The sequence below is a fragment of the Heterodontus francisci genome, chromosome 26 (assembly GCF_036365525.1).
Source record: "Heterodontus francisci isolate sHetFra1 chromosome 26, sHetFra1.hap1, whole genome shotgun sequence".
Taxonomy (NCBI): Eukaryota; Metazoa; Chordata; class Chondrichthyes; order Heterodontiformes; family Heterodontidae; genus Heterodontus; species Heterodontus francisci.
In genome coordinates, this window is record NC_090396.1 from 14,270,483 (window position 1) to 14,283,432 (window position 12,950).

General features: G+C 46.8%; 1 protein-coding gene across 1 annotated transcript in view; it reads right to left on the minus strand.

Annotated features, from left to right (window-relative positions):
* Nucleotides 1–700: 700 nt before the first annotated feature.
* LOC137384529 (pre-mRNA splicing regulator USH1G-like) overlaps nucleotides 701–12,950 on the minus strand; it is a 48,847-nt gene continuing 36,597 nt past the window's right edge. Inside the window, exon 2 of the mRNA XM_068058669.1 lies at nucleotides 701–1,946. Within this exon, the coding sequence (XP_067914770.1) occupies nucleotides 701–1,946 (1,246 nt within the window). The remainder of the gene's footprint in view (nucleotides 1,947–12,950) is intronic.

Genomic DNA, 12,950 nt, shown 5'->3' on the forward strand with positions numbered 1-12,950 from the left:
TAAATTAGGCGTCAAGGCTGGCTGCCCTTTCAAAGGGGCATCAGTGCCTGCGCACAGGCAGCTGACGCCATTGACAGGGACGGACAGCCCGCCCCCTCCATGAGATTGGGGGTAGGGGGAGGGGCGGGCTGCCCCGGCTATTTAAATGAGCCGCTGTGCTTAAGATGGCGGCGGCTCTTTGGGGTGCGGGGTGGGTCGCCATTTCCAATTCTAACCCTGCCTGGGATCTGTTAACCCAGCACAGATTAAAGGGCAAAGCAGGGACATAGTCTGATCTTTGTGATTTAGTAGTGCAGCAGGGGCAGGTCCAAAGCTATTAGACAATCAGGAAGCACAGAAATACTTTAATGAAGATGTCTGACAACTGGAGGGACAGTTTTACATGATGTGCCATCCAAAAATGGGAACAAGGTCAAGGGGAACCAGCCATTTCCCAATGAGGGGGCTTATTCGTGTAGTTACACATTTGTGTAACCTCCCGTCACGTCCCTTGCCTCAATGCCACTCCTCTCCTCAAAGATGATCCTGAAGGGTGAAAGTGTGAATGTCTCACTTACCTTACATACCCTTTAACACATTTTCCTATCGTCCTCACTTGTTGCAAAATCGATCAGTTTCTGGCTGGCTTGTTTGTGCCCTATTTCCATGAGCTGCTCTGTCTCTCTCTGAAAAACAGCAAAACTGCCCCTCCCACTGGCACTTACAGACTCGTGTCATCCAGTTTATCAGCCTCCTCTACAGCCCGCTGCCTCCTCTGAATCCCCTCCATAATTTTCTTCCTGGGTCCCAATGGAATGTTTATGCTTTTCAGATCCTCGTCTGAGCAAAGCATCAAGGCTTCGAGGTCAATCTTCTCCTTCTTGAAGATCGGCACAAACTCAAACATGCTCAAGGAGGCCAAGAAGGTTTCCAGGGGGCTGGTCTCAGGCTCGAGGTCGTCATCTAGGCCCAACTCCACCTCCTCCCATGGCAGCTCGTCATTGTCCCTCTCCTGTAAACTGTGTGCACTGCCGATGCTGTCGTCCACGCTGGCCGAGCGCTGGAGCCTGCTCCGCAGCCTGACCCTTGTGTGCTTCACCTCACCATTCCCCATTGTCTCTCCGCCATCGCGTCCGATCCCAAAGAGGCCCCCGCTCACGTAGTTCCTGCGGAAGACCATGGTCCCCAGGCCAGGCCGGTTGAAGAGTGATTCATGCCCCGAGTCAGTGCTGATCTCAGAATTGGCCATGTCCACGTGTAAGCCGGGGTCACTGATGGCGTGTGACACCGTGTCCTCATCGGTATCGAACATGTCCCGGATGTTGCATCTCATCCTGTCCTTGGGGCTGGAGTGAGTTCCCTGTTTGACAAACATCACTTCATTGCTGAGCTGGAGGCCGGAAAGGGAGCGGACACTCTTACGCCCGTCCTCATATATCTTGAAGCTTCCATCCACTTGCTTCTTCTTTTCCAGCTTCTTCTGCATCTTGGTCTTGCCCTTGGTGGTTGCGTTGAGAGTGGCCTGTGAGTAAGGCACGGAGGCCATGATGGACATGCGCAGCAGCCGACGGCTCAGGGTGCTGCTGGAGTAGCTGGAGAAGCTCATGGTGTCGGAGGAGTCCATCATCTCCTTTTTGTATCTCTTCTCCATTCTCTCATGGTGCCTCTTCTGCAACTTTGCACACTCTTTGATACGTTTCTCAGCGTCTCTGAAGGCCCTCTGTTTCAGCTTGCTCACGAGTTTGGGATTCAGTGTGGTCTGCTTGGCAGCAATGGAGTCCAGGTAGCGGATGCATTCCATGTGATTCTTCATGGCCGCCATGTCCAGGGGAGTGTGGTAGTCATTGTCCAGGCACCAGATGTTTGCCCCGAATGACACCAGAAAGGAAAGAATGTTCAGGTAACCATTTGCAGCAGCCAGATGAAGAGGCGCATTTCCCCAAATGTCACATTTATCAGGATCACCACTGAAAAGACAGAAAAAAAAATCAGCAACTAGCCTTGTACCTCATAGTACCCGGACGCCCTCTCCAGCTACATTCACAGTCCAACAACATTCACTCCCCAGCAACATTCACTCTCCAGCTACATTCACTCTCCAGCTACATTCACTGTCCAGCAACATTCACTCTCCAGCAACATTCACTCTCCAGCGACATTCACTCCCCAGCTACATTCACTCTCCAGCTACATTCACTCTCCAGCGACATTCACTCCCCAGCAACCTTCACTCTCCAGCTACATTCACTCTCCAGCTACATTCACTCTCCAGCTACATTCACTCTCCAGCTACATTCAATCTCCAGCTACATTCACTGTCCAGCTACATTCACTCTCCAGCTACATTCACTCTCCAGCGACATTCACTCCCCAGCAACATTCACTCTCCAGCTACATTCACTCTCCAGCTACATTCACTCTCCAGCTACATTCACTCTCCAGCTACATTCAATCTCCAGCTACATTCACTCTCCAGCTACATTCACTGTCCAGCTACATTCACCGTCCAGCTACATTCACTCTCCAGCTACATTCACTCTCCAGCTACATTCACTGTCCAGCTACATTCACTCTCCAGCTACATTCCCTCTCCAGCTACATTCACCGTCCAGCTACATTCACTCTCCAGCTACATTCACTGTCCAGCTACATTCACTGTCCAGCGACATTCACTGTCCAGCGACATTCACTCTCCAGCCACATTCACCGTCCAGCTACATTCACCGTCCAGCTACATTCACTCTCCAGCAACATTCCCTCTCCAGCTACATTCACTCTCCAGCTACATTCACTCTCCAGCTACATTCACTCTCCAGCTACATTCATTCTCCAGCTACATTCACTGTCCAGCTACATTCACTCTCCAGCTACATTCACTCTCCAGCTACATTCACTCTCCAGTTACATTCACAGTCCAGCTACATTCACTCTCCAGCTACATTCAATCTCCAGCTACATTCCCTCTCCAGCTACATTCACTGTCTAGCTACATTCACTGTCCAGCTACATTCAATCTCCAGCGACATTCACTGTCCAGCTACATTCACTCTCCAGCTACATTCACTGTCCAGCTACATTCACTCTCCAGCTACATTCAATCTCCAGCTACATTCACTGTCCAGCTACATTCGCTCTCCTGCTACATTCACTGTCCTGCTACATTCACTGTCCAGCTACATTCACTCTCCTGCTACATTCACTGTCCAGCTACATTCAATCTCCAGCTACATGCAATCTCCAGCTACATTCACTCTCCAGCTACATTCACTGTCCAGCTACATTCACTGTCCAGCTACATTCACTGTCCAGCTACATTCAATCTCCAGCTACAATCACTGTCCAGCTACATTCACTCCCCAGCTACATGCAATCTCCAGCTACATTCACTGTCCAGCTACATTCACTCTCCAGCTACATTCACTGTCCAGCTACATGCACTCACCAGCTACATTCACTGTCCAGCTACATTCACTCACCAGCTACATTCACTGTCCAGCTACATTCACGCACCAGCTACATTCACTGTCCAGCTACATTCACTCTCCAGCTACATTTACTGTCCAGCTACATTCACTCTCCAGCTACATTCACTCTCCAGCTACATTCCCTCTCCAGCTACATTCACTGTCCAGCTACATTCAATCTCCAGCTACATTCACTGCCCAGCTACATTCACTCTCCAGCTACATTCCCTCTCCAGCTACATTCACTGTCCAGCTACATTCAATCTCCAGCTACATTCACTGTCCAGCTACATTCAATCTCCAGCTACATTCACTGTCCAGCTACATTCAATCTTCACCTACATTCCCTCTCCAGCTACATTCAATCTCCAGCTACATTCACTGTCCAGCTACATTCACTCTCCAGCTACATTCCCTCTCCAGCTACATTCACTGTCCAGCTACATTCAATCTCCAGCTACATTCACTGTCCAGCTACATTCACTCTCCAGCTACATTCACTCTCCAGCTACATTCCCTCTCCAGCTACATTCACTGTCCAGCTACATTCAATCTCCAGCTACATTCACTCTCCAGCCAAATTCACTCTCCAGCTACATTCAATCTCCAGCTACATTCACTGTCCAGCTACATTCACTGTCCAGCTACATTCAATCTCCAGCTACATTCATTCTCCAGCTACATTCACTGTCCAGCTACATTCACTGTCCAGCTACATTCAATCTCCAGCTACATTCACTCTCCAGCTACATTCACTCTCCAGCTACATTCACTGTCCAGCTACATTCAATCTCCAGCTACATTCACTGTCCAGCTACATTCAATCTCCAGCTACATTCACTGTCCAGCTACATTCACTCTCCAGCTACATTCCCTCTCCAGCTACATTCACTGTCCAGCTACATTCAATCTCCAGCTACATTCACTGTCCAGCTACATTCACTCTCCAGCTACATTCCCTCTCCAGCTACATTCACTCTCCAGCTACATTCAATCTCCAGCTACATTCACTGTCCAGCTACATTCACTCTCCAGCTACATTCCCTCTCCAGCTACATTCACTGTCCAGCTACATTCAATCTCCAGCGACATTCACTGTCCAGCTACATTCACTGTCCAGCTACGTTCACTCTCCAGCTACATTCACTCTCCAGCTACATTCACTCTCCAGCTACATTCAATCTCCAGCTACATTCAATCTCCAGCTACATTCACTGTCCAGCTACATTCACTCTCCAGCTACATTCAATCTCCAGCTACATTCACTGTCCAGCTACATTCACTCTCCAGCTACATTCAATCTCCAGCTACATTCACTCTCCAGCTACATTCAATCTCCAGCTACATTCACTCTCCAGCTACATTCACTGTCCAGCTACATTCACTCACCAGCTACATTCACTGTCCAGCTACATTCAATCTCCAGCTACATTCACTGTCCAGCTACATTCACTCTCCAGCTACATTCGCTGTCCAGCTACATTCAATCTCCAGCTACATTCACTCTCCAGCTACATTCAATCTCCAGCTACATTCACTCTCCAGCTACATTCAATCTCCAGCTACATTCACTCTCCAGCTACATTCAATCTCCAGCTACATTCACTCTCCAGCTACATTCACTGTCCAGCTACATTCACTCACCAGCTACATTCACTGTCCAGCTACATTCACTCTCCAGCTACATTCAATCTCCAGCTACATTCACTGTCTAGCTACATTCACTGTCCAGCTACATTCACTGTCCAGCTACATTCAATCTCCAGCTACATTTACTGTCCAACTACATTCACTGTCCAGCTACATTCACTCTCCAGCTACATTCAATCTCCAGCTACATTCACTCTCCAGCTACATTCAATCTCCAGCTACATTCACTCTCCAGCTACATTCACTGTCCAGCTACATTCACTCACCAGCTACATTCACTGTCCAGCTACATTCAATCTCCAGCTACATTCACTGTCCAGCTACATTCACTCTCCAGCTACATTCGCTGTCCAGATACATTCAATCTCCAGCTACATTCACTCTCCAGCTACATTCAATCTCCAGCTACATTCACTCTCCAGCTACATTCAATCTCCAGCTACATTCACTCTCCAGCTACATTCAATCTCCAGCTACATTCACTCTCCAGCTACATTCACTGTCCAGCTACATTCACTCACCAGCTACATTCACTGTCCAGCTACATTCACTCTCCAGCTACATTCAATCTCCAGCTACATTCACTGTCTAGCTACATTCACTGTCCAGCTACATTCACTGTCCAGCTACATTCAATCTCCAGCTACATTTACTGTCCAACTACATTCACTGTCCAGCTACATTCACTCTCCAGCTACATTCACTGCCCAGCTACATTCACTGTCCAGCTACATTCACTCTCCAGCTACATTCAATCTCCAGCTACAATCACTGCCCAGCTACATTCACTGTCCAGCTACATTCACTCTTCAGCTACATTCACTCTCCAGCTACATTCACTGTCCAGCTACATTCACTCTCCAGCTACATTCACTGTCCAGCTACATTCACTCTCCAGCTACATTCACTCTCCAGCTACATTCAATCTCCAGCTACATTCACTGTCCAGCTACATTCACTGTCCAGCTACATTCACTCTCCAGCTACATTCACTCTCCAGCTACATTCACTCTCCAGCTACATTCAGTCTCCAGCTACATTCAGTCTCCAGCTACATTCAGTCTCCAGCAACATTCAGTCTCCAGCTACATTCAGTCTCCAGCGACATTCAGTCTCCAGCTACATTCAGTCTCCAGCTACATTCAGTCTCCAGCTACATTCACTCTCCAGCTACATTCAGTCTCCAGCTACATTCAGTCTCCAGCTACATTCAGTCTCCAGCAACATTCAGTCTCCAGCTACATTCAGTCTCCAGCGACATTCAATCTCCAGCTCCATTCCCTCTCCAGCTACATTCACTGTCCAGTTACATTCACTGTCCAGCCACATTCACTGTCCAGCTACATTCAATCTCCAGCTACATTCAATCTCCAGCTACATTCAATCTCCAGCTACATTCACTCACCAGCTACATTCACTCTCCAGCTACATTCAATCTCCAGCTACATTCAATCTCCAGCTACATTCACTCTCCAGCTACATTCACTCTCCAGCTACATTCACTGTCCAGCTACATTCACTCTCCAGCTACATTCACTGTCCAGCTACATTCACTCTCCAGCTACATTCACTGTCCAGCTACATTCACTCTCCAGCTACATTCAATCTCCAGCTACATTTCCTCTCCAGCTACATTCACTCTCCAGCTACATTCAATCTCCAGCTACATTCAATCTCCAGCTACATTCACTCTCCAGCTACATTCAATCTCCAGCTACATTCAATCTCCAGCTACATTCACTGTCCAGCTACATTCACTCTCTAGCTACATTCACTCTCCAGCTACATTCACTCTCCAGCTACATTCACTTTCCAGCTACATTCACTCTCCAGCTACATTCAATCTCCAGCTACATTCAATCTCCAGCTACATTCACTGTCCAGCTACATTCACTGTCCAGCTACATTCACTCTCCAGCTACATTCAATCTCCAGCTACATTCACTGTCCAGCTACATTCACTCTCCAGCTACATTCAATCTCCAGCTACATTCACTCTCCATCTACATTCAATCTCCAGCTACATTCACTCTCCAGCTACATTCACTGTCCAGCTACATTCACTCACCAGCTACATTCACTGTCCAGCTACATTCAATCTCCAGCTACATTCACTGTCCAGCTACATTCACTCTCCTGCTACATTCACTGTCCAGCTACATTCAATCTCCAGCTACATTCACTCTCCAGCTACATTCAATCTCCAGCTACATTCACTCTCCAGCTACATTCAATCTCCAGCTACATTCACTCTCCAGCTACATTCACTGTCCAGCTACATTCACTCACCAGCTACATTCACTGTCCAGCTACATTCACTCTCCAGCTACATTCAATCTCCAGCTACATTCACTGTCTAGCTACATTCACTGTCCAGCTACATTCACTGTCCAGCTACATTCAATCTCCAGCTACATTTACTGTCCAACTACATTCACTGTCCAGCTACATTCACTCTCCAGCTGCATTCACTGTCCAGCTACATTCACTGTCCAGCTACATTCACTCTCCAGCTACATTCACTCTCCAGCTACATTCAATCTCCAGCTACATTCACTGCCCAGCTACATTCACTGTCCAGCTACATTCACTCTTCAGCTACATTCACTCTCCAGCTACATTCACTCTCCAGCTACATTCACTTTCCAGCTACATTCACTGTCCAGCTACATTCACTCTCCAGCTACATTCACTCTCCAGCTACATTCACTCTCCAGTTACATTCACTCTCCAGCTACATTCACTCTCCAGCTACATTCAATCTCCAGCTACATTCACTGTCCAGCTACATTCACTCTCCAGCTACATTCAGTCTCCAGCTACATTCAGTCTCCAGCTACATTCAGTCTCCAGCAACATTCAGTCTCCAGCTACATTCAGTCTCCAGCAACATTCAGTCTCCAGCTACATTCAGTCTCCAGCGACTTTCAGTCTCCAGCTACATTGAGTCTCCAGCTACATTCAGTCTCCAGCTACATTCAGTCTCCAGCTACATTCAGTCTCCAGCAACATTCAGTCTCCAGCTACATTCAGTCTCCAGCGACATTCAATCTCCAGCTCCATTCAATCTCCAGCTACATTCAATCTCCAGCTACATTCACTGTCCAGCTACATTCACTCTCTAGCTACATTCACTCTCCAGCTACATTCACTCTCCAGCTACATTCACTTTCCAGCTACATTCACTCTCCAGCTACATTCAATCTCCAGCTACATTCACTGTCCAGCTACATTCACTGTCCAGCTACATTCACTCTCCAGCTACATTCACTCTCCAGCTACATTCACTCTCCAGCTACATTCAATCTCCAGCTACATTCACTGTCCAGCTACATTCACTCTCCAGCTACATTCGCTGTCCAGCTACATTCACTCTCCAGCTACATTCAGTCTCCAGCTGCATTCAGTCTCCAGCAACATTCAGTCTCCAGCTACATTCAGTCTCCAGCGACATTCAATCTCCAGCTCCATTCCCTCTCCAGCTACATTCACTGTCCAGTTACATTCACTGTCCAGCTACATTCACTGTCCAGCTACGTTCAATCTCCAGCTACATTCAATCTCCAGCTACATTCAATCTCCAGCTACATTCACTCTCCAGCTACATTCAATCTCCGGCTACATTCACTCTCCAGCTACATTCAATCTCCAGCTACATTCACTCTCCAGCTACATTCACTGTCCAGCTACATTCAACCTCCAGCTACATTCACTCACCAGCTACATTCACTCTCCAGCTGCATTCAATCTCCAGCTACATTCACTCTCCAGCTACATTCAATCTCCAGCTACATTCACTCTCCAGCTACATTCAATCTCCAGCTACATTCAATCTCCAGCTACATTCACTCTCCAGCTACATTCAATCTCCAGCTACATTCACTCTCCAGCTACATTCACTGTCCAGCTACATTCACTCTCCAGCTACATTCAATCTCCAGCTGCATTCAATCTCCAGCTACATTCCCTCTCCAGCTACATTCACTCTCCAGCTACATTCAATCTCCAGCTACATTCACTCTCCAGCTACATTCACTCTCCAGCTGCATTCACTGTCCAGCTACATTCACTCTCCAGCTACATTCACTCTCCAGCAACATTCACTCTCCAGCAACATTCACTCTCCAGCTACATTCACTGTCCAGCTTTATTCACTCTCCAGCTACATTCCCTCTCCATCTTCATTCACTCTCCAGCTGCATTCACTCTCCAGCTACATTCTCCTTCCAAACTGGGGTTCACTCACTGAACATGAATTTCTTTAGAAACTGTTACGATATTTTAAACAAGCAAGTTCCATCGTTCAATTGGATCATTACATATCTGTACCTCAACTCAACAGCTGTTTGAGGGAGAGAGTTCCAGATTTTCTCAGTCATTTGTGTGAAAAAGTGCTTCCTGACATCACCCTTCAATTATCTCACTATACTTTTAAGATGAACGCACAGGTTACAGCAGGTAAGTGTGTAACAGGTGAATGTGTGACAGGCGGGTGTGCAACAGATGGGTGTGTAACAGCCGGGTGTATAACAGGCTGATATGTAACGGGCAGGTGTATAACAGGCGGGTGTGTAACAGGCAGGTGTGTAACAAGCAGGTGTGTAGCAAGCACTTGTGTAACAGGCAGGTTTGTAACAGGTGGTTGCATAATGGGCAGGTGTATGACAGGCAGGTGTGTAACAGGCGGGTCTATAACAGGCTTGTGTGTAACAGGCGGGTGTATAATGGGCAGGTGTGTAACAGGTGGGTGTATGACAGGCGGGTGTATAATGGGCAGGTGTGTAACAGGTGGGTGTATGACAGGCGGGTGTATGACAGGCAGATATATAACAGGCGGGTGTGTAACAGGCGGGTGTATAACGGGCAGGTGTCTAACAGGTGGGTGATTGACAGGCGGGTGTGTGACAGGCGTGTGTGTAACGGGTGGTTGTGTAGCAGGGCGGGCGTATAACGAGCAGATGCCTAATGGCTGGGTGTGTATTGTGTGTAACTGGTCACATTTACAATGGGCAAGATTTTTACATGCGTGTTAGAGAGAGTTTGCTTCTATCTACCCTGTCCAATTGTTTTAAACATTTCTATCATAGCAGCCTGTATTCTGTGTTGTTCGAACAATGTATGTTCCTATACCAGGCAGCATCCATGTGAATCAGTGCTGCACTCTCTCTCTTAAGCTTCAATATCCTTCCTGTATTGTGGAGTCCAATACTGCACACAGTCCTCTAACCGAGGGCTTACTAATGATTTATTTAGACTCCTCGTTATCTCTTTATGTTCTAATCTATACCTTGTGATATAACCTAGAATTCAATCAGTTTTTTAAACATCCTTGCAACCTCTAAACCCAGTGTCCCCCCAAAACCCTCTGCTTTTCTCCAGCATTCATCCAATTCCAGTCCGTACTGCTTTAATTTATTTACCAAAGTTCACCCCCACACACGCAGCGACTGCGAGTTCCATCCACCCCTTTTTAACCCATTCCCCAATCTTATCAATATCCTTCTGCATCTTCCTTTGGTCTTCCAAAAAATTATCTACGCCTCCTATTTTGGGACCACCTGCAAATTTTGATTCCTCTCTCTTCGCCCTGGATCTAAATCATTGTTAGCTTAAAGATCCCACAGCAGAATTTTGAAGAAAAGCAGTGAAGTTCTCCCAGTGTCCCTCGTTTATACCTCAACCAACGTCATCAAAACCGGCAATCTGGTCACTCATCGCATTGCTGTTTGTGGGATCTTGCTGAGTGGAAATTGGTTACCTTGTTTCCAACATTACAACAGTGAGTACAGTTCATTTGGATGTTCCGAGGTGGTGAAAGGCGCTTTAGAAATGCAAGTTTTTCTTCTTTCTTTACATTCTGATTTACCTCGACTTTTCTGGTAATTGTTCTCGGTCTGGGCGATGACCTGTGCTGTGGGTCTTTAACATCTTCAGTTGAAAGCCATTTCAGCATCAAGTACATTGGGAACCTTCAGTCAATGAATAATTCATGTTGTGCAGTAACCCTTCATTTATCCATTAATTATTTAGTCTACACATTGGGAGGAAGTGAACCAGCAAAAGAAAAGGCCCAACGTGACTTTGGTACAAAGCAGGGCAGTATCTCTCAGAGATCGCCATCATTGTTCAGCAATAGGTAATGAGTGCTCAGGCTGGTTGTCCTTATCTTGTGTTTACTCCCAAGAACCAGAGTGCTGGGTTGTAATAATGCTCTTGTATCACCAAGGAACATGCATTATAAAGAGTCAGGTAACAGCTCATTATCATTCAAAGGGAAGCAAAAATTCTACAGCACTTTTGACAAAAACTGTGCGAGTTTTCTCATTGGCCTGGTAAATCCTGTGGAGTTTTGAAACATGGAGTTTTCACATTATCCAAATTGCTTGGTTAGAGGGTCTCAGGAACCACCCAAAGCAGGAATGCTTGACCACTTGCCTCTTACTATTGGTCGAGGTGCCCATAGTCAACCCAGTGATTACCTGACGCAGGTATTACCCTAGGGAGTGACAGCAATCTAATGATCAGCACTTGAAATCTAATATCAGAGTAGAGTTTCAGACAGCCAGAGACTCTACAGGGAAATCTGATCCAATCCTGAGATGCAAATGCAACTGAATCCATTTCCTGATAAGCATGACTCAGTACGGCTACTGACATAAGTTCAACTCCCATCCAACCTGCCAGCCGCTCAGCAGGATAAGCCAGGGGTGAATCCTTGGTTACTTTCCAGAACAGGCATGATGGGCTGAATGGTCTTCCCTCTGTGCTGCATTATTCTTTGACTCTATAATCATATTGACGTCAAAAATATATCATCCATTTTTGATGTTTGGGTAACCAGCTGAAGTATTGGTTGTGGTTATTGGTGGAAGGCATGTTGTCACTGCCTCCACTAGTGGTACCAGGTTCTCCAGATGTGGGTCTCATGAGTCACCTGCAAATTGATCGTGGAAGATTCTGGACTCACAGAAACCGCTGGCCAGGAGACCACTGGAAATGGGACTTCCCTGGAGTTAGTATAAGGTCAGCTTGTGACTGGCCATGTGAGACCAAGACCTGGGGAAGCTGGCATTACTGGCACGAGGAGACCAAGTACTCAACCAGACACGATGGGGTAGGTTTTCAATATGTTACCCTGGAGCAGAGCTGGCAATGAGGATTGCAAAGGAAACGGAAATTGGACAGTTTCTATAAAGTGAGAAAGTCTTGCACTTATATGATGCCTTTCACTATCTTGGGACATCCAAAGTGCTGTAGAGACAATTTTTGAAGTGTAGTCACTGTTGTAATCGAGGCTGATATGCAACAGCAGCTCAACACCTGGACACAAGTCAAAAACTGACCTCAATGGTCCCTGTGACACTGGGCGTAGTGGCTGAACTTACCTGTGAAATGGATACAGGGTTCATTAATGGACGGGTAAGGATGGGGGCCTCCCACACACTGGAGAAGCTCCTCGGACCCATCCAGTGTGGCCAAGGTTCAAACAGGGTATGTAACCAAATGGGCACCTAACCCATAGTGGACTGGCAATGCCACAATGCCAGCTTTCCATTCTGTTACACTGGTCATGAACCTCAGCAGAGTTTAAACCATGACCACTTTATTGAGCTAAATTTCTTTTAAAAAAGAAACAATTGGAATTTATCCAGTGCCTTTCATGATCTCAGGACGTCCCAAAGTGCTTTAGAGACAATTAATACTTTTGAATTGCCACCTGAGAGGGCAGTTGGTACCTTGGTTTAACGTCTCATCTGAAAAACAGCACCTCTGACAGTGCAGCACTCGCTCAGTACTGCACCGAGTGTCAGCCGACATTTGAAATTCAAATTTCTGTAGTGGGACTTGAACCCCTCC